This window comes from Salvelinus namaycush, chromosome 32, assembly GCF_016432855.1.
Source record: "Salvelinus namaycush isolate Seneca chromosome 32, SaNama_1.0, whole genome shotgun sequence".
In the NCBI taxonomy this organism is placed as follows: Eukaryota; Metazoa; Chordata; class Actinopteri; order Salmoniformes; family Salmonidae; genus Salvelinus; species Salvelinus namaycush.
Window position 1 is genome coordinate 8,563,679 of NC_052338.1, and position 26,210 is coordinate 8,589,888.

General features: G+C 41.6%; 2 protein-coding genes across 8 annotated transcripts in view; one reads left to right on the plus strand and one right to left on the minus strand.

The window, feature by feature from the left end:
• Positions 1-17,825, minus strand: LOC120026917 (zinc finger protein 384-like). 6 transcript variants are annotated; one of them, XM_038971662.1, is made up of 12 exons: positions 17,674-17,825; positions 16,314-16,381; positions 15,769-16,018; positions 15,437-15,559; positions 14,962-15,000; positions 8,683-8,834; positions 8,417-8,493; positions 8,013-8,237; positions 4,571-4,738; positions 4,031-4,109; positions 3,644-3,802; positions 1-1,409 (listed from the first exon to the last, which is right to left on the minus strand). In XM_038971662.1, exons 2-12 carry the CDS (start codon positions 16,374-16,376, stop codon positions 1,011-1,013), a joined length of 1,734 nt encoding a protein of 577 aa, XP_038827590.1. In that variant the 5' UTR covers positions 16,377-16,381; positions 17,674-17,825; the 3' UTR covers positions 1-1,010. The 6 variants fall into 6 exon arrangements, with proteins under 6 accessions (XP_038827590.1, XP_038827591.1, XP_038827593.1 ...); XM_038971663.1 differs by lacking the exon at positions 17,674-17,825 and adding an exon at positions 17,041-17,490; XM_038971665.1 differs by lacking the exon at positions 16,314-16,381.
• LOC120026918 (carboxy-terminal kinesin 2-like) overlaps positions 17,597-26,210 on the plus strand; it is a 17,472-nt gene continuing 8,858 nt past the window's right edge. For both annotated transcript variants that reach the window (XR_005473250.1, XM_038971669.1), the window contains exons 1-3: positions 17,597-19,790; positions 20,211-20,241; positions 20,483-20,573. Coding sequence is in view for 1 of the 2 variants with exons in the window: in XM_038971669.1 (XP_038827597.1) it covers positions 20,547-20,573 (27 nt within the window). In the remaining variant the exon portion in view is untranslated. The remainder of the gene's footprint in view (positions 19,791-20,210; positions 20,242-20,482; positions 20,574-26,210) is intronic.

Here is a 26,210-nt window from a genome sequence, read left to right on the forward strand (position 1 = left end):
TAGGCGTGTCCAAACATTTGAGTGGTACTGCATATCTACATAGATTACAGTATCTTCCAATGGATAATAATGAGGATAACATTGATAGTTGCGTACAATAAGAATAACGTAGGTAGTAATACTCCGTACGAAAGGTTTTTAAAAAAACAACAAAAAACTTGTTAAAAGTACCTAATTGTTTCAACACAATCCGCCTTTCTCCCCCGCACCCCTTGCTTTGCAAGAATGAGTTGGGAATATAGAAAATCATCATTCTTAAATACAAAATCTGCTCTGTTTCTAGATGTTTCTTCTCACTCACGTTCCTTGCACAATCTTTTCACTTTCCCACGCCGTTCGTTAACACATTCCAACGTTGGTAGAAAAATACATACATATGATAATATACATACAACTAATAAATGAAACCATGAGAAACCATGAGGGAAAAAATACAAGATTGATCAAGTGCCTTCTTTATATCAGCCCCCCCCCTCATCTATTTCCCTTTTCGATGTCTTCTCCTTTAAGTGCCTTCTTTATATCAGCCCCCCCCTCATCTCTTTCCCTTTTCGATGTCTTCTCCTTTAAGTGCCTTCTTTGAACCATTCATATATCATCTCTTCATTCAATACTGGACTACATATCCCATACTTCCTCTTCATCTCAGGTTTCCTCTTCACGCCCTCCTTTCCTTCTCTGATTGGGTCTTGCATCGCCAAACCTCATTCTTCCATCCATTCCTTCGCCAACCACAAGGCAGTGTCGCTTTTACTTAGTCCTTTCTCCCTGTCAGTGGAGGCTGGTGGGAGGAGAAATCAGAGAACGGCCTCATTGAAATAGCTGAAATCAAACACATTGATTGTGTTTGACACAGTTCCGTTCTTTCCATTCCAGCCATTACAATGAGCCTATCCTCCCATTTAAAGTGACACCAGCCTCCAACTCCCTCCCTCCCTCCCTCCCTCTCCATTCTGTCCATCTGCCGCTCTGTCCAAACTCCTCTCCTCCCCTCTGTCCATCCTCCCGCTCTATGAGTTCATGTGCTCCACCTGGATGGCTGAGGTGGACACGGTCAAGCAGAGGTCCTTATGGGCCGACAGATCAGCCACGCTGACTGGCTTGTACTGGATCTCGCCGGCCGACACCGTCTTGTACTGGTGCAGGTCGAAGGAGCATGGCACGCCCTCCGTCTGTGGGTAGCTGCCCTGCTGGGGGTTGTTGGGGTTCTGGGAATGGTTCTGCCCCGGGTTCTGGCCCGCCCCTCCAGGACCACCCACTGCATTTGCCCCGCGTCCTCCTCTCCCACGGCCCCTCCCCCTGCCCCCTCCTCCAGGGGTGTGGCCCTGGGCCTGCTGTGCGGCGACGGCGGCCGCCACCGTGAGGGGGTCCGGGTTGTGCTTCCGCATGTGTTTCATCAGGTAGGTCTCCTGGAGAAGAGGAGTGGGGAGAAAGATGGTGAAAGAGGTGGACAGTGCAGTGAACTCTTACCATGCAGTGGGTCTTGGGGACAAAATGCAAGGGCTTGGCAGCACCTACAGTTGAAGTCGGAAGTTTACATACACTTAGGTTGGAGTCATTAAAACTCGTTTTTCAACCACTCCACAAATTTCTTGTTAACAAACTATAGTTTGTCAAGTCGGTTAGGACATCTACTTTGTGCATGACACAAGTAATTTTTCCAACAATTGTTTACAGACAGATTATTTCACTTATAAATCACTGTATCACAATTCCAGTGGGTCAGAAGTTGACTGTGCCTTTAAACAGCTTGGAAAATTCCAGAAAATGATGTCATGGCTTTAGAAGCTTCTGATATGCTAATTAACATCATTTGAGTCAATTGGAGGTGTACCTGTGGATGTATTTCAAGGCCTACATTCAAACTCAGTGCCTCTTTGCTTGACATCATGGGGAAATCTAAAGAAATCAGCCAAGACCTCAGATAAAACATTGTAGACCTCCACAAGTCTGGTTCATCCTTGGGAGCAATTTCCAAACGTCTGAAGGTACCACATTCATCTGTATAAGCAATAGCACGCAAGTATAAACACCATGGGACCACGCAGCCGTCATACAGCTCAGGAAGGAGACGCGTTCTGTCTCCTAGAGATGAACGTACTTTGGTGTGAAAAGTGCAAATCAATCCCAGAACAACAGCAAAGGATCTTGTGAAGATGCTACGGAGGAAACAAGTACAAAAGTATCTATATCCACAGTAAAACGAGGCCTATATCGACATAACCTGAAAGGCCGCTGAGCAGGAAATAAGCCACTGCTCCAAAACTGCCATAAAAAAGCCAGACTACGGTTTGCAACTGCACATGGGGACAAAGATCGTACTTTTTTGGAGAAATGTCCTCTGGTCTGATGAAACAAAAATAGAATTGTTTGGCCATAATGACCATCGTTATGTTTGGAGGAAAAAGGGGGAGGCTTGCAAGCCAAAGAACACCATCCCAACCGTGAAGCACGGGGGTGGCAGCATCATGTTGTGGGGGTGCTTTGCTGCAGGAGGGACTGGTGCACTTCACAAAATAGATGGCATCATATGGAAGGAAAATGATGTGGATATATTGAAGCAACATCTCAAGACATCAGTCAGGAAGTTGAAGCTTTTTCGCAAATGGGTCTTCCAAATGGACAATGACCCCAAGCATACTTCCAAAGTTGTGGCAAAATGGCTTAAGGACAACAAAGTCAAGGTATTGGAGTGGCCATCACAAAGCCCTGACCTCAATCCTATAGACAATTTGTGGGCAGAACTTAAAAAGCGTGTGCAAGCAAGGAGGCCTACAAACCTGACTCCGTTACACCAGCTCTGTCAGGAGGAATGGGACAAAATTCACCCAACTTATTGTGGGAAGCTTGTGGAAGGCTACACGAAACATTTGACCCAAGTTAAACAATTTAAAGGCAATGGTACCAAATACTAATTGAGTGTATGTAAACTTCTGACCCACTGGGAATGTGATGAAAGAAATAAAATCTGAAATAAATCATTCTCTCTACTATTATTCTGATATTTCAAATTCTTAAAATAAAGTGGTGATCCTAACTGACCTAAGACAGGGAATTTTTACGAGGATTAAATGTCAGGAATTGTGAAAACTGAGTTTAAATGTATTTGGCTAAGGTGTATGTAAACTTCCGACTTCAACTGTACATACAAACTCAGTAATATGTAGTCTATGCAAATTACTAGAAGGAAATATGGGCCTAGCGTAAATAAACTACAGTAGAGGGGGGAGAAGTGTTTTTAACTACATAGCCAAACGCCTACCTGTACAGTCCTATACAACACTATAGGTTACCATCAAGCCAAACTACTGCGTGTACTTGTTCATCTACTCTTCTACTGGTTGTTCAACTGTTTTCACTACCAACCAACTTACAGTAACCTGAAGTACTGTAGTCCTTCAAGTAATCTAATATTGCAGTTACTGAAAGAAGTACATACAATGAATTAATCTCCACCCTCACAATGCTCTAGCCCCTCCCCTAAAATATGACATTGTTGAACACCACTTTCATGCAACAGGCCCCTCACAAGCGGGGAGGCCCCGCATCTAGAAAGCAATAGTGGGTGTGACTCTTTTAAAAGGGGTGGGACTTCATGTAGTTGAGGAGGAGGTAGAGGTTTTAGGGTGATTGGCAGGCGTACCGAGGTGTAGGCGCGGTTGCACAGGCCACAGGAGTAAAGCTTGGCATGTTTGACCGTGTGAGTGGTCAGGTGCACCTCCAGACTGGCCGCGTCTGTGTAACCGCGGTTACAGTTGTGGCACTTATACGGCTTGTCTTTGTTGTGCTGCCGGCGGTGAGACTGGGGTAAGCAATGTAAGAGTTAATACATTATGATTATTGTGACTATAACGTTATCATGCCTACATCATATCATTATGCTAATGTTATTAACTGTACAGAATGAATTTAAATCTAAGTGAATTTTTGCTATGAGAAACTTACAACCAAATACATTTAAATTGAGATGATTATTGTCCAAATTTGAGATCTATTGGACTTGTGAATTGGATGTAGAAGTCCTGCCTACCTGTAAGTTGGACAGCTGAGTGAATGCTTTCTCACAGCCAGGATGGATACACTTGTAAGGTCGGTCCCCAGTGTGGATCCTATGGAAGTGAAACACAGTCTGTAATGAACTACAGCTCCCAGAAAACCTGGTGGAAAGAGAGAGATCCAATCCCAAATCAACCACTCTATCCAATGGTCTTTCTTGACGGCCCCTCATAGATAGAGTTTCCACCATATTACTTACTGGTAAATCCAACCAGTCCATTCAGATGTCAAAGTGTAAGGGATACGTATATTGGCAACAGCCTCATGTCCAAACCGATGCGGACATGAGGGAGGAGCTAGAAAACGTAGCAAACTTTAATGACACTTGTAATCACATCAATTTATCCTAAACGCTTTATTAAATAAGTCTGTGGGTTGAAATTGAGCAAGAAGATAAGAGGATGAGACAACGAGTGAGAAGGAAAGAGAAAAAAGCAAAAAAAGAGGAGTAGATGGAACTAGAGAGGGTGTGTGATGACGTGACTGCCCACTGTCCCTGTTTAGTAGTGTTTACCTGTGGTGCTGCTGTAAGTGACTGAGCTGCCTGAATGTTTTCTGGCAGAAGGAGCAGGTGTAGGGCTTGGACCCACTGTGGATGCGGATGTGCTGGGCAAGGTAGCTGGAGTTGGAGAACGATTTGGAGCAGTGGGGACACTTGTGCGGTTTGCCCTCAGTGTGGTTTCTAACAAGGGGATGGGGAGATGGAGAGAGAGAAAAAGAGAGAGAGAGATTTATAATGTATCAAATCAGTGACAAATTATCCTGAGATCAAATCATAATCAAATCACCCCAAATCAAGTTGAGAGCAGTTTGATTGACAGTGTGCACTTTTTGTTGTTGCTGTGTCTGAGTTGCAAAACACAGTAAGAAAACAGACACTAGGCAGTCCCCCTTTCCTTTCTCTCTCTCTCTCCACCTATGGTGTGCTACCGATATTGTGTGGTAATTCTACAGAGGCCTACAACTTAGACATTTGAGTGAAGGCATGTGCTCGCCTTTCTCTTGAAACATAAGGCAAAAAATTGTGAGGGGCATGTGAGGGAGGAAATGCAATAGAGAAGGCAAAGGGAGCACTTTATTCTAACAGAACAGTGAGGGTGGGAGGAAGGGAAAAGCAATTTATTTAATTCCTCAAACATTCAAGAAACCAAAGACTGGTTGAAGAGATGGTGCACAGATAGAACTGAAAGTGTCAGGGAAAGGCAGCCAAAGAAAATGAAGAAATCAATATGGAAAGATGTAGTCTTGGATAGCTAAATGTACAGATAGAGCCATATTATTTGTCTGAAATAAAAACATTTACGTTATGATACTCTTTCAGGGATAGTTTACCCAAAATGACATCCTTTCCCCAAGGATGGACGTGACTTATTAGTCTTTGCCGTGGTTCTCCAGCTATCTAAAAGGAAGAATGCAATCTGTCACTTTCAAAGAAGTTAACCCCCTCTTCAGATCAAATGTGGTGTTCCACAGGGATCGATGCTTGGACCTCTATTATTTCTAGTTTACCTAACGCATAAAAACTACTTTTTCAGATTTTGTTTGTCAATAACATAAGCAACTTTAATTCCCCCAAAAATCTGCAAACTACACATAAAAACTATAGCCTCCAAGATAGCAAACAACGCATACACTTAAAAATGTGATCTCTCTTGAATACAACCACGGCACTCAATCTGTACTACACTTGAAGCCTGAACTGTGCTTTTTGACCTCCCCTACACATTTTGTTTTTAACCTAGCACTGAATGTTGTGTCAAAAATCTTTGTCTACATCTCTGGTAATGGTTATATACGGTATCACTGTCTTCCGTATGTTCCTGCTTGTATGTACAGTACCAGTCAAAAGTTTGGACACACCTACTCAATCAAGGGTTTTTCTTTATTTTGACTATTTCCTACATTGTAGAATAATAGTGAAGACATCAAAACTATGAAATAACACATATGGAATCATGTAGTAACCAAAAAAGTGTTAAATGAATAGATAGATTTTGCAATGATGACACTCTTGGCATTCTCTCAACCAGCTTCACCTGGAATGCTTTTCCAACAGTCTTGAAGGAGTTCCCACATATGCTGAGCACTTGTTGGCTGCTTTTCCTTCACTCTGCGGTCCGACTCATCCCAAACCATCTCAATTTGGTTGAGGTTGGGGGATTGTGGAGGCCAGGTCATCTGATGCAGTACACCATCACTCTCCTTCTTGGTCAAATAGCCCTTACACAGCCTGGAGGTGTGTTGGGCCATTGTCCTGTTGAAAAACAAATGATAGTCCCACTAAGCCCAAACCAGATGGGATGGCATATCGCTGCAGAATGCTGTGGTTGCCATGCTGGTTAAGTGTGCCTTGAATTCTAAATAAATCACAGACAGTGTCACCAGCAAAGCATCCCCACACCATAACACCTCCTCCTCCATGCTTTATGGTGGAAAATACACATGCAGAGATAATCTGTTCACCCACACCGCGTTTCAGACACGGCGGTTGGAACCAAAAATCTCCAATTTGGACTCCAGACCAAAGGACCAAATTTCCACTGGTCTAATGTCCATTGCTCCCGTTTCTTGGCCCAAGCAAGTCTTTTCTACTTATTGGTGTCCTTTAGTAGTGGTTTCTTTGCAGCAATTTGACCATGAGGACCTGATTCACACAGTCGTGATGTTGAGATGTGCTTGTTACTTGAACTCTGTGAAGCATTTATTTGGGCTACAATCTGAGGTGCAGTTAACTCTAATGAACTTATCCTCTGCAACAGAGGTAACTCTGGGTCTTCCTTTCCTGTGGTGGTCCTCATGAGAGTCAGTTTCAACATAGCAATGGTTTTTGCGACTGCACTTGAAGAAACGTTCAAAGTTCTTGACATTTTCCAGATTGACTGACCTTCATGTCTTAAAAGTAATGATGGATTGTCGTTTGTCTTTGCCTATTTGAGCTGTTCTTGCCATAATATATTGACTTGGTCTTTTACCAAATAGGGTATTTTACCAAATATCTTCTGTATACCACCCCTACCTTGTCACAACACAACTGATTGGCTCAAACGCATTAAGGAAAGAAATTCCACAAATTAACAAGGCACGCCTGTTAATTGAAATGCATTCCAGCTGACTACCTCATAAAGCTGGTTTAGAGAATGCCAAGAGTGTGCAAAGCTGTCATCAAGGCAAAGGTTGGCTACTTTGAAGAATTTGTTTAACACTTATTTGGTTACTAAATGATTTCATATGTGTTATTTCATAATTTTGATATCTTCACTATTATTCTACAATGTAGAAAATAGTAAAAATAAAGAAAACCCCTGGAATGAGGTGTATCCAAACTTTTGACTGGTACTGTAAGTGAACGTGTGGAACCGAGAGCAGGGAAGCAGACAGTCAGAAAAGTAAAATGAGGGATAAGGATGAGATAGGAAGAAAAGATGGATACCACAAAATGAAGAGGGTACACGCAAAGAAATCAACAGAAACAAGGACATAACTGAACAAATTCATCAAAGTTCACAAAAAGCAATTTGTCAAGAAAAAACATGTCAAACAGCACACACTCTGCTTATAAAAGCTGTGACATTTTGACAAGAGAGAAAAAGGTGGTGCTGCTTTGTCACACGTCACCAGAAATATCAATATTGGGCTTGTTTATTCTAAATCTGCAGTCATAGATGAAGTACAAGAAGACATTTTTAAATCAGTATTATTGGGAGTAATAATGTATTACTTGCATTGTCAAAATAAAACCCCATGTATCTAATGCAGAGTAGTTACTCATATCGTAATGGTCAAATCCAAAGCCAAATGTAGAAAGGTACATTGGTATCAATATCCCTGAATTTGAAGTGATAGTCTTTACTACCAGCCCTTCATTCTTGTGTGACAGTCTATACTCTGCAGTCACACACCTATTCCCTGAAATCAACCATCACACACACTCACACACGCCAGGGAGGCAGCAGTACCGTGTGTGCTGCTGTAAGTGACTGAGCTGCCTGAATGTTTTCTGGCAGTAGGAGCAGGTGTAGGGCTTGGCCCCGCTGTGGATGCGGATGTGCTGGGACAGGTAGCTGGAATTGGCGAATGACTTGGAGCAGTGGGGGCACTTGTGCGGCTTGGCCTCCGTGTGAGACTTGGCGTGGATCTGCATGTCCGACTTGCTGAAGAACGTCACCGCACACATCCGGCACCTGGAATATGGGTACGAGAGAGTGGCAGGTGGTGGAAATGGAGAAAAAACAAGAGGAACAGAGATACTGTATAGACACTGGGATACGTTGAATGGGGAATACATTACAGGGTCAACTTGGGTAACAAATAGTGAGAGTTAAGGGGTAAAAAGTATGTAAGCACAAAGCCTCTAATCTACCTGTATGATTTGGTCCCATCTTTGTTCCCATGCTCATCCTCATCATTTGATAAGTCATAATGGTCGGCAGTGTGGTGCTGTAAACAAACACAAAACAAAATTTGTTTCACTAATCCTGAAATAATGACACTACAATACGTAGCCTTAACATATTTTATCACTATGGATTGGATTGACTGGGGAGTTGATCTAAACACAACATAATACTCAACATAACTTCTGTAGAGGCTTAGTTCTTATGTGACATCACTTAGACTCTCAATCACCTGTCCCCCAGCAGCCAGGTGTGCCAGAATCAACGCATCACTTCCTGGGGGGAGGGTGGCGCCCGCCCTCGGCATCATCGACTTCTTCTTCCTGCCCCGCTTCCCGGGCGTTGACATGACAACAGGAGGGATGACCAAATCCTCTTTCTTGTCTGAAACAGGTACAAAAAAACGGGATGGGGAAAGGAGGGATGGAGGGAAAGGGAGAGAACGGGGGGGGGTACAGCGTTGATTAAAAGACACCAAACACCATACTACATATCCCATGGGCCTCTTCTTGGTGAGTATCATCCAAAACGGTGTCTCCTGGTATGCTATGGTGAAAGCAACAACGTGTGAGTGGTATATAACCCCATAACAGTGAGGCATTTTAATCTCTTCACCCATGTCATGACTGTCCTGTGAGGATCCGAATGGGTCATATCAGCTTGGCAAGGGATGACAGTAACCACAGAGGGGGAGGAGGGAGCTGGTGGGTGGTTGACACCTCACACCCTGTTGTAAATTAAAGGAGAGGAGATCTAGAGTCTCCCTCTCCAAAAATCACACAGGAATGTTCATTTGTCTCGAGACAGGTTTCCCGCTGAAACTCTTAACACGTTCTAAAGCGAATACTGGAACAATATTTCTAACATAGAATGTGTGGAATGGTCAGAGATGATCTAAAGAATAATAATGTCGTATGGGTTGTTATTTTGTGATGTCATTAAAAAGATTATAAAGGAAATACTGTAACTTGAAAAGTATTTACACTACATGTACGAAGTCTCCATCCTCTACTTTGTATATGAAATATGAACAATTATGAAGGTATTTTTATTCAGATAGGAATGTGATTTTAGGAGCCATAAGAGATAATTTCTTCTCTTCTAAACTTTGCACAGTAAGTAGCCACGCCCCGAGTGAGGTCAGAGAGCATGTCAGCTTGACAGAACCATCCCTTTCGACATGAGTGCATAAAAGGATTGGTAAAGAAATTAACATTTAGTCCAGGAAAGACCAGGAGTTGCAACCCACATCTAAAGTGGTTTGAACCCTGAATCTCAACACGAGGTTGAAACAATAACGTCACCCTCCGGACAATCACTGGTACCGGCTGATTAGCTGTCCGAAGTAAAATCTCTTCGAAAGTGAATTTAAGTGGGACCATTCAACTATTCTGTCAAATCACCATCGTACGCTACTCTCATCACAGCACTAGAACCATCGACACGGCTGGCTAGCCTATCTTCAAAGAAGCTTCAGGAGAAAATGAGAGAACAGAGAAACACCCTTTGGACAATCAGAGCCTTACAAGCGTGCCGAGGAAAAGCCCAACACCCTTCCTAAGGAGGCCTGGTTCAGACAGAGAGATAAACGGCAAACGAAGGCATTCACGCGTAAATATATTCATGATTTCTTACTCCAAACGGGCGGCAGTTTGTGTGCAAAGTATATGATTACTGTGAGAGTAGTTCCTAAAATGTATTAACGATAAGTGTCGCTTTCTCTCTCTCCCCCTCCCTTCTATCTCCTTTGTAACAAGCCACCATAGGTTGTGTCAGTCCGCTAGGGACCTTTTCCTAATGCAGTAAGTGTGTATGTTTATCCTGTGTTATTTATTTACCAGCTAACTTAATGATAATTAAACCAATTTGTGTAGTACCGAATCATAAGTAAGGCTGGGGTTTTGCAGATGCAGGAGGTTACGACTGTTCAGAATTACTTTTTTATTTAACCTTTATTTAACTAGGCAAGTCAGTTAAGAACAAATACTTATTTACAATGACGGCCTACCGGGGAAGAGTGGGTTAACTGCCTTGTTCAGGGGCAGAATGACAGATTCTTACCTTGTCAGCTCGGAGATTCGATCCAGCAACCTTTCGTTTACTGTCCCAACGCTCTAACCACTAGGCTACCTGCCGCCCCTGGCTAGCCTGTCTTCAAAGAAGAATGATGACATGATATGAGGTTATGATTAATACGTTGACTGTTTTATGGATGTGTTAGATAAAGACCTTTAGAGTTTAATTCGGGAGATGGTAACTCGTTAAACAACCGCTCTCGTGGTACCCCAAATTCCTAATGAGTTAATTGTGACATGATTAATTTAAATCGGGTAACAATTAAACATAGTTAGTTGATTCGATAAATAACAGTCATCAGATGAATTAAAGTAAAGTCACAACACCCATATACTGAAATACCTGACAGACTTCATCGCTGCAAAAATAATAGTTTACACTCAACTGCCTATTTCGACAGCATTGCACAGTTACACAACTAAACAGAATTGATTTTGCTTTTTGAATGGGCCAGATACTGTAGTTTATATATTTTGGACATTAATCCAAGACAATGGTTTTCATCAATCTTTGGATGATCGCATTCATGGATGGAATAGCACCACCAGAGAACATGGCGATGTACTCCAGATCACTCCATTGGTCCTCCAGATAACTTGCTTGGACCATTAGTGGATGTGCATCAGATCATATTCCTAGACTTTCAGATATCATTTTTGGAGTCTTGGACTTACACACTCAGATAACTCTACTAGACCATCAATAGGTCGCAGATCTGATCATCTTCATAATATGTTGTGAGATTTATAGTGTGAGCTTAAGTCCAGTAAACCATTACATCCAAGACATTTTCTTTGCAGCTTATAACAGGCCTTTCAGCAGTGTTTCCCAAACTAGGGGGTCGCCTGATTTGAAAATGGTGTGGCGAAAGAAACTCTGAACAACTGCACTTGGTTCATAGAACTGGGGTTACGTCAGTAACCTCCGATAGCCGCTAGATGCGGTTGTAATAAACAGAGTGGTTTCTGTTTTCTTCCTACAATTGTGGCTCTATCTTTTGAACGATTTAAGCTACAACATATGACCCCATCACTGAAACATAAGACGTACAGTGGTTCCTCCATTAAAAGTTGCAAGCTTACACCGCGGGACTTAGAGGTAATTTGTGGTTTAGTACGGTACCCTGAAAGAAATTGATAATTGTGCACGACTTCAGTATTACTTACTAAAACTGTTGCTACACTAAGGTTTTTATTATTTTATTTTGTTAGGATTATTTTGCTCTTACTGTATTACTGTAGGCCACTCCCGACCAGTCACGTTGTACAGTACCTGAGTGGCGCAACAGTCTAAGACACTTCATAGCAGTGCAAGCTGTGTTGCTACAGATGCTGGTTCAACATTCGTGCTGGCCTCGACTGGGAGTCCCATGAGATGACAGTAGGTTTTGTTTTTTCTCCTTCAAAAACAGAAATAAATCATTCTAAACAACAAACTGAATGGCCTTTTTCTCACTCATTTTACGTCATTTGAAAACAAAATAATCTCCAAAATATTTAATTGGCATTGCACTAATAATGGCGCTGACTCGGGAAGCGTTCCCGCTGTTCTGTTCTTAGTGACAGTCTGCACGTTCAAACTAAAACAATGTAACTAATAATGCCATCTTTATGCTTTCGTTAATAAAAATACTCTTTCAAAATGCCGATGTTTATTTAGTTATGGATCCATAATGAATTACTATGGGAATAAATATCACTGAATTACAGAAATATCCCCCAATCCTCTATATGTAATTATTGGCGGAGAGTCACGTCATATTTTTCAATATACTGTAGGCCTACCGTAGGCGACATGAGTCTCACTAGTGTAGGTCTTATTTATTTAAAGAGCATATTGAAGTTAGAAGCAATAGCCTACAACTATTTTAGCACCGTTCCGCGCTGCTCTGAGACAAGCATGGGGACCGGTCTTGATAAATCAATTAGATTTTTATTTTCACTGAATCTCTGTTTGGGTATTGGTTAGACTAGAATTAGAAAATTAGGGTGTAGACATGTTATGCTCTTAGTGTAACCTTTATTTAATTAGGCAAGTCAGTTAAGAACAAATTCTTCTTTACAAGGACAGCCTACTCCTTCCTCCCCGTCTGGGAATTAAACCCCGGTCTCCCGCGTGCCGCAGGACACTGGATTCTTTAGCTAAATAGCCCAGTACTGTACTCCCGACCGTCACGTTGTACAGCGCCATATTTTCCTCCCATCCTAACGGAAACCCAGAGGGTTTTTAGTTTTCCTTGGAATAGAAACACCATAATATTAATCAAATGAATCCCAAACTCTAAAAGTAATTGTAAAGGTAGATACAAATTATTTGTGACATTGTGGTTACAATAAAGAACGTAAACAAGATGCAGTGTTTTTATTTACAGTAGCGATGGACAGCTGGTGGCATTTTGAAAACAGGTTTTCAAACACTTGTAGCCCGATTAGCAGTACAATAGACTCTTTATAGACCGGCTACTGTAGGTGTGAACATCCCACTACCTGCAATTTATTCAATGCTTAAGTACTCTGAAGTGTTACATTTCTAACTCAAAACAGCAGAACCGTATTTCTTCATCAACATCTTTATGCTTTCGTTAATAAAATGATAAAAATAGTCTTTCAAAATGCTGATGTTTATTTAGTTATGGATCCATAATGAATTACCATGGGAACAAATATCAGTGAATTACAGAAATATTGGAGGTATAATGGCTAATGAGGCTAATGAAGGTAAACAAATTGTTGCTTACTGGAAAATACTCTTTCAAACACACATGGTCACGTTGTACAGCGCCATTATGGCTATTAACAGGGCTATATTTTGGCCTTTATAAATATTATTTTGGCCTTTATTCAGATTACAATCGCTCAATGTCGTTTTTTTTTAAACGAAATAATCTCCAAAATATCGATATATATAGCCTTCCCGCTGTGGACGTCTATTTGAGCACCATTTCGCGCTGCTCTGAGACAAGCATGGAGACACTAAAATGTTCAATTATATTCCATGACATTCTTAAGAAATATGTGTTGACTGAATATAAGTGATGTCTGCTAAATAATCAAGTTAGGTTCCTCCAGAAATAAATAATTCTAAATAACAAACTGCCTTTATTTACAAATTAGTGAGAATGTCTCACCCCATGTTCAATAATTTATTTTTTCTCGCTCACTCTAGATGAAATGAAATCTCCAAAATATCGTTACTTTTTAAACAAAGTGGTTATTATTATTTAATTTAGAATTATATAAAAGCCCCTTAGATATTCTCACAGATCCTAATGGAAAATGCCCCTTAGATATTCATTTAGAATCCTCCAATCCTCTAAACGTAATTATTGGTGGAGAGTCACGTCATTGAAAAACATATTTTTAGATAAACTGTAGGCCTACCATAGGCAAAATGAGTATGGGTTACACTACAATTAGGGTGTGGAAATGTTATGCCCCTTAGATATTAATTTAGAATCCTCCAATCCTCTTATGCTGTAGCCTACTCCCAACTGTCACGTTGTACAGCGCAATATTTTCCATTCCATCCTAACGGAAACCCTGAGGGTTTCGTTTTTCGTTTTCCTCAGAATAGAAACACCATAATATCAATCAAATTAATTAAGCAAATATCTTAAAATCAATCCCATGTACTATGTTATGACAAATAAGGTTAAAAATTCTCTAGTAATGCCAATATGGGAGACTATCAAATGCTTCTCAAAGATGCCCTCTGGTGGTCAAACTAGCACTAACTTGCATTAATGTAAAAAATGGCTGACAATTAAATAACTTGCCATAGAATGCTGCAGCAGCCCGCAAGGCGTGCTGCAGAGTGACACAACTTTTAAAGGAGGAACCAATGTATGTGTCTTCTATTTCCCTCTACAATGCCCACAAGCCGCGCAGTACTCATTCGAATAGAGTGGACAAGAACAGGCACTAAATCAGACTTGGAAGGAAAATAACATATTCAATGATGATGCTCTCTTCTACATACTATAGAAGATGATACAACATTATTGACGATCTTCAGAACTTCCCAATATCTTTCTAATGCATTTCAGTCAATTCAAACCATACTTCCTTCAGATTGACATACTGTCAGACTGATTTGTAATAAACTGTCATAGCACCAATTAAAAAAGTAAACATTGGCTGTTGATTACATCACCATTTTTTAAATCAAAATGGGGTCGCGGGCCAAAAAGGTTTGGGAACCCCTGCCTTACAGTATCTCCACGCAGACAAGTCATCTAGAAAGCAACTCAACTGCACATCCAAACCAGCAATCAAACAGTTCAGAGTGCAAGTAAACACAACACAACCACAAGACTGAACCTGTGCTAAGGTTGCAGGGCTTTGCTGCTAAGCAGTAGGGATGGTTGATGGCATATGGGGAGGGAGTAGTCAGCTAGGTGGGGCAGGGTGGAGGGGAGATGGAGGTGGGTACTCACTGTGGCTGTAGAAGTAGAGAGAGGAGTGCTGGCTGCTCTCTGACAGAAACCGAGAGAAGAGAACACACTCAACACACGGAGCTCACTACCCGGCTCGCTCCCTCTCTCTCTCACCGCAGAGGGTGGGGGGGCTGGATCAGGTCAAGGGTTAGTGGTTGGCTGCTGGCAGCGCGTTGCAGGGGTTAGCTCAAGCAGCAATGAGTGTGTTACTGTGTGTGTGTGTAAGTGCATGTCTGTGAGTGTTGAGTCTAAAAGACTTTAGAAGGTGGTGCCCCCCTTGCTGGGCAAGCCCATATCAACCATATTTTTTTAATGCTCCAATGAATGTACAGTATGTGTGTATGTGAGTGTGTGCCAGTGAGTCTGCTACGGTTGTTGATAAACCAGGACAGGTTTGCAAGCTGCTCAGGCACACAATCTATCACAATGTGGGGGGGGGGTAAACAGGTTTTGGGGAACGGGGTGGAAGTTTTACCTGTGTTTGTGGGGTGCAGTGCGGACACTATCATGGTGGTGGCAGGGGGTCCGGACACAAAAGATTGTGTGGAGGTGGGTTGAGAGACCAGGGTGCCTTGGGGAGTGGTTATCACTAGCCCCGCTAAGAGGGAGAGAGAGACGGTGACCTGACTGCACCACGCCCCTCCAAGAGAGAGCCGAGGCACACACTAGACACCCAAGGAAATACAGAGAACGTTTGACAGACATCACTAAAACATGATTAAGCCAGACAGAAACAGGGAAGAGATACACATAGAACAACCACAGAGGATTGCCAGACAAATGGACACTGGTGTCTTGTCTTCTCACCTGCCGTCATGATGCCCGTGGACTGGACGGGCACCACCGTGATATTCTGTGAGGTGTGCGGCTGGTGCAGGTGTCCACCTACGGCGTTCAATTGGACACCTCCGCATTCCTGTTTGGGCACCACCCGGCCTCCAGCGTCCATGGTGAGCACGGCGGTGGGATAGTGCGAGGAGTGAGGGAACGATGGAGAACCCTTATTGTCCGGACTCAACTGCTCCTTCATCTTGTTCAGGAACATGGCGTTTTCAATCTATAGTGGAGGGGGAAGGTGGATAGGAAAGGAGGGAAAGAGAAAGACAGGCAATAGAGAGAATGGGTGAGATGCCAAAAGGAAATAAGTAAAGGTGGTAGAGGTTGATAAGGGAAGTGGGAGAGAGGAGGGGCAGAAGTTATCATTTGGGGAGGCTCGTTGTTTTGTTACTTACACATGAATTACAGTGAATTTGATGTTTTTCCATCTTCACCTAAGGTGTAAGCTCATTATTAGTGCAAACTAAAATGTATTATGTACAATTCAAGATAAGGTCCAGTAATAAGGTTTCTACCTGTCCTTGTACTGTAGGAACGGGAGACCAAAAGTATGATGAGTTGAAATGGGAATCTTCCATTATTTCTGTAATTGAAAAGCAACATAACTTATAAACACCTGCTCGCTCGTTGTCGTCAGTTGAAATGAGACCATGCCCATCTCAACTGATGTCTGGCCAAAGTTCTTGGTCTTTTGCAACTGCTAAGCATATCCAAGAAGTTGAGTAAAATAAAGAGTTTTCCTCAAGGGAATGGGGAACATTGAATGATACAAATGTGTTTTCTTCACTGGTATGCATTTTTCCCACTGCCAATAATTTAACTAAGATAAAAAGTGTGAGCCATATTGTATGGAGCCATATTGTATGTAAGAGTCCATGGCCCCCGGACAGTGTTGCTGTTGGTCAGGATTGTAAATGGCATGTTATTGTTCACATACAAATAAATGCATGCAGAGCGCAGTAGTGGGGGTGAACAGAAAGTATGTTTCATCAATGGCTACCTAAAACGTATAACAGTCTACAGACGAGATAACAAAAAATTAGGGATACATTATATTGCATACATAATAGAATATTTAACAGAAATATTTAAATATGCCATGCATGGAGTGGGCACTATAAATATTAAGGAACAATGTCAAGTCTGTCATTGAAAACCATCCAGCTAGTAGGTGTATAACAGGGGAAGTTATTTATTGTAGATTTGTAACTCAATACACCAGCAACAGAGGTGTCTGCTAACCATTCTGATGTGGAACATTGAGTTCTGTCAAGTTATAGTATGTCCTATCCCAGGCCAGGGTACACACACAAGACAGCTTGCCAGCCAACGGGATAGCCGCCGCCGTTACCCAACGTTACAATAAAACACTCGCCTACCCTTTCTTTCAGCTAAATAGCTGGTGGCAAGCTTGGTAGACTGCTGTTGGTGTTATCTAGCTAGTTAATTATCTAGCAACAACAGCGGAGTGAAATCTGAGCTAGTTAGTTAACGTAGAAGCTAGCTAGCTCCTTGAGGTTAGCTAGCTAGCTAACTTGCCTCCATTAATTACAGCTTTTGTTAGCTAGCTTGCTACTATGCGGCCTATTTTTAAAGTCGACAATAAACAAATAAACTCCCGCTTGAAAACAACAATGCCACAACCCCTTACGCCTCCATCCCTCTCCCTGTTCGTCACACTGAGAAAATAAAAAAAAACAAAAAAAACACGAATAAAAAAAACACAGAAAAAAAACGTCGACGCCAATGCCCCTGTGCGAGACGCAGCTTCATACAGACTTCCGGCTGTCCAGATAGAGGAAAGCAGCAGCTCGTATGAGCTGCTCTGTCACACAGAAATAATTAACGATTGAGTAATAACTCGATGTTAATTACCGGTGTTGTCGATTCCCTCTCAACCCCGGGGGTCCCGCGGGTCGGGACAGTTCGGAAACTCAGTCCAAATCCGCCCGAACCCTCAGATTCGCCGATTTTTTTCCACTAGATTTTTTTTCTTTTTCCCTCTTGTGGGTCTGCTCCGCTCTACACTTCCGGTACCGATACATTGATTTCCGGTCTTTGGGGTCCTGTACAGAACTCTTCAAATGTATATGATCATATATTATATGATTATTTAGTTTAATTTATGACGATATGGAATTTACTGTTGGTAGCCTTCCACTATCAATGATGGCTAATACAGGTATGCCACAGTACAGGCGAAGACACTGGTCCCCAAACTGGAATCCCGGTCCAGTTTCCAACAAGGTGCAAGAAAAAAAGATATGCTCCCCCATCAGATATTGTTCCCCCACTATATTGTAGCGAACAGAGGGGGCGGGTGCACCCTGGTCTCCGGCGTGAATACCCTGGTCTCCGCATTGCGTCAATAGGTTTAACCCACTTGGTGGGAAATGTAATGTGGCTCATATGGCGAGGATTGCTACACTGCCCTCTCCGAACTGGAAGCCACGTCCCCTTAATTCGACTAGACTCAGCCCCCTCATGTCCCGGACTATGTTACGATGACCCAACGGCCACCATCCCACTTCTGACACCAATGTAGCGAACGGAAAGAGCAGGAAACAAACCCTGGTCTCTGGCATGAAAGTCAAACACCCTAAGCATCGCCCCAATATGGTTAACCCACTTGGTGGAAATTGTACCATGGCTCATATAGCGAGGATCGCTACAATATACTGTTCTCTATCGGATACTGCTTTCCCATCATATAGGCCTACTGTTGTTCTCCCATCATGGCCATAATTGACATTGCTGCCTGTGAAATGAACAACAGCTGAACATGATGGCCTTTTAACCTGCTTAATTCCTGCTGAGACATTACCACGCACCAGGCAACCCTAAATAGCCTGGGATACATGGGTCCAAGTCAGCAAAATATCACTAAACCCATCCAAATGCAAAACCACCTTCACCAAAAGACCTCAACCCATAATAACCTTATTGAGTAGGGAATACGTGCCCCAGGTCACCCACCCAAGGACCAACCCTGCTTAGCTTCTGAGGCAACCCAGCAGGTGGGATGGCATGGCTGCTGGCAAGCTATGGGAAACCAACTCCAAAAAAAAATCCTCTGATGGCTCAAAAGACTAGGAGTTTCCAGGGAGGATCTCACCAATACTACTCTGGGTGCATCCACCCGACACAGTGCGTATGCAACCCAAACAGTACATATGCAGCCCCAGCTGGTCTTTTATCCCTGTTATAGCTCCCTAACAACAGCTCTAACAGAATGTGATAGGAAGTGAAAAGTTGTTATTGGGTATACAGGTGTCGTAAACAATAGTAGCCTATCTGATGGGGGAACATAAATGGGTGAACAGTATTTGCTAGGGAACAGTATATGATGAGAGAACAATGTATTTTAGGTCCAGTAGGTTTTGATGAATGTGAAAATTGATAGTATTAATGTATTTTATCCATAACATAATAGTCATAATCATAATAATTAATTCCCCCCCCAAAAAGTTTGCCAATGTGTTGTGGAAATATTGTGGGTAAAAAAGCTAGATTTTAATGAGTTCAAACAGATAATGAAAACTGGTTTACATAATAATTCAAATGTAGATTAGAAAGTGATTGTGTGAATCCATCTTTGTTTTTGTTTTCTCTCAATTCCTTCTTGACTGTATCTGACCGAAGTTCCATATTCATTTAGCTCATATGTCCATATTTAACTGAATATTGTTATTTTATAGAGCCATGCTGATGATTCAGAGCTATATTTCTATTTTATATTCGATATCAGAATACATTTCATTGATCCAACGACTGACCTGATCAATGGATTTTCTGTATTGGGAATGGAATTGGCAGAAAATTGCCCATCCCCTAAACGACTATCATTTACGTTGGATTGGGTAGTAAAGCAAAAAGAATGCGGGATTGTGTTTCCTTCAACGGGATGTTCTAAAGTCAACCAATTACATCGGACGGTGTGAATTCAAATGGGTGTGGTGTCTGCAGCGAAACCAGTGTGAACGCGCGGATTGGTAAGTAAATATTGCTCAACTCAAATTTGTGAAATGTCTTGTTTATATGTTTGAAAGGCTGTTGAATTTTGTATGTCTGCTATGGCTTTGCCGTTCCATCAGCTTTATCACGACTTGCTGGGTGTGTAAAGTTAGCCAACTAAGATTGGCTTGTTAGTTAGCTACTGTACAGTAAGCCAGTTAATTTTAGTTACTCTAACCACATATTATAGTAAACTACACTCCTGCTAGCTTGCTATTTTCACACAACTTAAACATGGATATCTAGCTACAATCTATACGAAGTTGCAGTTCGTAATTCAAAACACCATTCTAGTTAGATTGCTAACGTTAACTAGCCAATGGTTTCTTTTTAACTAGCCCTATGTCATGCCATTGATTCCATTATGGTTAACGTTACATGTTGATCCCTCTGTTTAGGTACATACAAATGCAAGTCATGAATAAAGAGGTGAGTGGGACTCTGATATAACTAGCTAGCTATCAACCTAACGTTAGCTGTCAGTCTGAATTGGGTGGTTTTGGATATCATCAAGCTTAGGCCAGGAACTAGTCAGTTTACTCTCACTTTCTCTGTTGACAACTACAGAAAAACATGTAGCTAAATGGAGTGCCTTTTGCAATCTGTTATCACTTTGTAACGTTAGATAAAAATATATATATTTCACTAACAAATATTCCTCCCTCTGCAGAACACCTCCCGCCTACCAGTCATGTCTGGTAAAAAAGTCCTCCTCTAGCAACAGCAGTGAAAGCATGAACTCTGACCAACAACCTGTTCAGGTGTGGCTATCTTCTGCAAAACTGTAATACAGGCACTGATGACAAACATGTTAAATTCCTTTATACATCACAAACAGTTAGATGTGTTCGGTTTCCAGTGTGTCCTTTACCAGTAAAAAAAAAAAGCCTCCTTTAGAAAAAGATGCGAAGGGTTGATTCTGACCCAAAGATGAGACAGGCAGTTAATGCAATGGGAACAAAGAGGCCCCTTCCACCCAAGCGAGCTGCTAGTGAGTGGTCCTCTCAAACACTTAATTGAATGGCTTGGCCAATGTCATCACCTCTTGTTTCTTATAGTTTTAGCACAGTCTTTCTGTAATTCCTGTATGTGTTTATTTTTTATTTTTTATTAGGTCTCTTGCTCCTTCCCTTCCTCTCTCTTAGCAGTCAAACTGATTCGGCCTACAAGAGCAGCCACTATAGCTGCTGCTCCGTCTAGAGGTGAGGTACTGTGTATTGAGAAAGATATAAATATATTTATAGCTAGCCGTACCAGTCGACTGTCTTGTTTGTAGGGCTGACCCAATATAGTCGACTGGTGATTGTTTGGTCGATAGGCTGTTGGTCGACCGAGATTTCTTTAGTCGAGCAGTAGGGGGAAAAATCTCATGGTGTACAAGAAACCTGGGATTCACGCTGAGTGGACTGATCCATTGTGGAGGCCGTGGGGGTGGCACAGGCCATCAGTCTAAGACATGTGCTACTGAAATTGTAAACTCAGCAAAAAAATAAACGTCCTTTCACTGTCAACTGCGTTTATTTTCAGCAAACTTAACGTGTGTAAATATTTGGATGAACATAACAAGATTTAACAACTGAGACATAAACTGAACAAGTTCCACAGACATGTGACTAACAGAAATTGAATAATGTGTCCCTGAACAAAGGGGGGGGGGTCAAAATCAAAAGTAACAGTCAGTATCTGGTAGAAGTCGACCGATTATGATTTTTTAACACAGATACCGATTATTAGAGGACCAAAAAAAGCCGATACCGATTAATCAGACGATTTTTAAATGTATATTTGTAATAATGACAATTACAACAATACTGAACGAACACTTATTTTAACTTAATATAATACATCAATAAACTCAATTTAGTCTCAAATAAATAATGAAACATGTTAAATTTGGTTTAAATAATGCAAAAACACAATGTTGGAGAAGAAAGTAAAAGTGCAATATGTGCCATGTAAAAAAGTTAAGTTCCTTGCTCAGAACATATGAAAGCTGGTGGTTCCTTTTAACATGAGTCTTCGATATTCCCAGGTAAGAAGTTTTAGGTTGTAGTTATTATAGGACTATTTCTCTCTATACCATTTGTATTTCATATACCTTTGACTATTGGATGTTCTAATAGGTACTTTAGTATTGCCAGCCTAATTTCGGGAGTTGATAGGCTTGAAGTCATAAACAGCACAATGCTTGAAGCACAGCGAAGAGCTGCTGGCAAATGCAGGAAATGCAGTGCTGTTTGAATAAATGCGTACGAGCCTGCTGCTGCCTACCACCGCTCAGTCAGACTGCTCTATCAAATCATAGACTTAATTATAACATAATGACACACAGAAATACGAGCCTTAGGTCATTAATATGGTCAAATCCGGAAACTATCATTTTGAAAACAAAACATTTATTCTTTCAGTGAAATACAGAACCGTTCTGTATTTTATCTAACGGGTGGCATCCCCAAGTCTAAATATTGCTGTTACATTGCACAACCTTCAATGTTATGTCATAATTATGTACAATTCTGGCAAATTAATTACGGTCTTAGGAAAAAATGGTCTTCACACAGTTCGCAACGAGCCAGGCGGCCCAAACTGCTGCATATACCCTGACTCTGCTTGCATAGAACGCAAGAGAAGTGACACAATTTCCCCAGTTAAAAGAAATTCATGTTAGCAGGCAATATTAACTAAATATGCAGGTTTAAAAATATATACTTGTGTATTGATTTTAAGAAAGGCATTGATGTTTATGGTTAGGTACACATTGGCACATTGGTGCAATAGTGTACCAATAATAAATAATAATAATAATAAATAATAAAAATAGTGCTTTTTTTGCGAATGCGCTTGTTAAATCACCCGTTTGGCGAAGTAGGCTGTGATTCAATGATATATGAACAGGCACCGCATCTATTATATGCAATGCAGGACAAGCTAGATAAACTAGTAATATCATCAACCATGTGTAGTTAACTAGTGATTGATTGATTTTATAAGATAAGTTTAATGCTAGCAAGCACCTTAACTTGGCTCCTTGCTGCACTTCTATAACAGGTAGTCAGCCTGCCACGCAGTCTCCTCATGGAGTGCAATGTAATCACCCATGATCTGTGTCCAAAAATGCCGATTTACCGATTGTTATGAAAACTTGAAATCGGCCCTGATTAATCTGCCATTCCGATTAATCGGTTGACCTCTAGTATCTGGTGTGGCCACCAGCTGCAATAAGTACTGCAATGAATGGACTGCACCAGATTTGCCAGTTCTTGCTGTGAAATGTTACCCCACTCTTCCACCAAGGCACCTGCAAGTTCCCGGTCATTTCTGGGGGGAATGGCCCTAGCCCTCACCTTCCGATCCAACAGGTCCCAGACGTGCTCAATGGGATTGAGATCCGCACTCTTCGCTGGCCATGGCAGAAGACTGACATTCCTGTCTTACAGGAAATCACGGACAGAACGAGCAGCATGGCTGGTGGCATTGTCATGCTGGAGGGTCATGTCAGGATGAGCCTGCAGGAAGGGTACCACTTGAGGGAGGAGGATGTCTTTGTAACGCACAGCATTGAGATTGCCTGCAATGACAACAAGCTCAGTCCGATGATGCTGTGACACACCGCCCCAGACCATGACGGACCCTCCACCTCCAAATCGATCCTGCTCCAGAGTACAGGCCTCGGTGTAACGCTCATTACTTCGACGATAAACGCGAATCCGACCATCACCCCTGGTGAGACAAAACCGCGACTCGTTAGTGAAGAGCACTTTTTGCCAGTCCTGTCTGGTCCAGCGACGGTGGGTTTGTGCCCATAGGCGACGTTATTGCCGGTGATGTCTGGACTTGCCTTACAACAGGCCTACAAGCCCTCAGTCCAGCCTCTCTCAGCCTATTGGGGACAATCTGAGCATTGATGGAGGGATTGTGCGTTCCTGGTGTAACTCGGGTAGTTGTTGTTGCAATCCTGTACCTGTCCCGCAGGTGTGATGTTCGGATGTACCAATCCTGTGCAGCTGTTGTTACACGTGGTCTGCCACTGCGAGGACGATCAGCTGTCCGTCCTGTCTCCCTGTAGTGCTGTCTTTGGCGCCTCAGTGTACAGACATTGCAATTTATTGCCCTGGCCACATCTGCAGTCCTCATGCCTCCTTGCAGCATGCCTAAGGCATGTTCACGCAGATACTTTTGGTGTTTTTCAGAGTCAGTAGAAAGGCCTCTTTAGTGTCCTAAGTTTTCATAACTGTGACCTTAATTGCCTACCACCTGTAAGCTGTTAGTGTCTTAACGACTGTTCCACAGGTCGTAGCATAGGAAACAGTGTTAAAATCTTTTACAATGAAGATCTGTGAAGTTATTTGGATTTTTACGTTTTTTTGGTTATATTACATAAGAAATGGTGCAACACTAATAGAAACAATATTATTTGTGCCTGGCTTTATAAATCATCAACATGTCTACAGACAATAAGACAGATCCTGCCTCTGTTGCCTGTTTGACTTGGTTTAATAGCCTACTGATTTCGTGAGCACCAAGCCTCGTGCAACGACATGTCAAGTAAACAATTTCACAAATTCAGCTGTTTGTAATCTTTGCTTTGCTGTAATAAAGGCTTTTGTTAGAACAGCTTCACTGCTATTATTAATAATTATTTAGTGTTTACACTGTTCAAAATTGTTGGGAAATTAATATTTATAAAAATAATGCTCCTTTTTCTTGATCTCCTTATTGTTATTACTTTATTAATATTATAGTAATGTCATTGTCATTAGTAGGCAGCCTTGTATAACCACCATCGAGCTGTAGGCCTAAAAGCACATCCTGTCTAGTCTTAATACCGTAACTTACTTAGGCCTACATTTCAATACTTCTATAGGCTACTGTATCAATCATTCCTTCGTTCATGTCATCACACAGCATACAAGTCATTCATGACTTTGAATTGCAATCAAGCATTTTAGTTTTAATATAAAGTCAACCTTGAATAATTCGTTCCATTTCGGAAATTGCATTCATAAATGAATGCGACTGTTTTTAGTCTTTGCTGTAATTCAGGCTTAACAAAACAAAATGTGACAACAGACTCTCTGGTATACTTAAACTTTATTTAGTGTTGTGTACATTGTTCCAAATGGTCAGAAATGATATTGTAATCTATACAGCACCTGTTTCGCACACATAATATCCACACAGCGCTTGCTCCTTAACTTATTTCTCCAGTATTTTCTACAACTAGTCAAATGTATTCCTCACATCTGACTTTACCTCCTGAGCAACCAGTAAACATTACCCCGTTTCTAGTTCATTTGTCACGTTCTCTGCATGAATTTGGCTCACGTGTTACGGTGTTTAGAGTTTATAACCAATTTATTGATGTGATTATGATATGCTATAAGAACGGCTTGTCCGCACATTAGGCAGGATTAGGCGACCGCCTGTGGCGGCAGATTGACAAGGGCGGCATTTTCTGTGTTAAACTGACCAAGACACACCAACAACACATAAAACCTACTATTTTACATCATGCAGGTTTTTCCGATCAAATAGCCTAACCTAAATGGCGCTCGGTCAAATAAAAAATGAGCTGGCATGTTTTAACAAAGCAATATATCCTAAAAACAGGACAGGTCAAAGTAATATGGTCGTTATGGAATGGACAATCATAACTGTTGACCAGGAGTTTCACCCCATTGTAATGATCAGTGGTTAGATGTTTAGTATCTGTACATTTTTTGACAAAGTGATTATAGCGAAAAAGGAAATACTTCTGTGTAAACACATTGCAAATAGGCTCGTGATATTTCCTGATGAAGCTGATATTCAGTGCTTAATTGGCCAAATTGATTAGTCACAAGAATCAGGACTAATAAAGCCAATGAAATGGCCTGTTTTTACAAATGGTGGACCTACTACATGGATGGGCATTCATAAAATTCCATCCTGGGCCGACATGGCAGGCTACACCCTAGTAAGCAAGGGCAGACTTCTTTTGAATATCTTTTTTTGGTCCTGTCTGGACATAGTTTTTTTGGTGTTTTACAAACTGTAGGCTAACCACATAGATGAGCATTCATAAAATAACATTTCAGGCAACACTGTAAGCACTTACCAATGTCTTCTTTTGGTGCAGTTCCGGACCGGTCTTGATTTCCACTGACATTGTTTTTTTGTCCGGACCAAATCTGAACCAAAGATAGACATCTATGATTGGTTAAATCTTGGTGCGGTCCAGACCGGCCTTGATTTCAATGTCCACGGACATACAGTACCAATCAAGTTTGGACACACCTACTCATTCAAGGGTTTTTCTTTAATTTTACTATTTTCTACATTGTAGAACAGTTTTGATGTCTTCACTATTATCTAATAACACATGGAATCATGTAGTAAGCAAACAATTGTTAAACAAA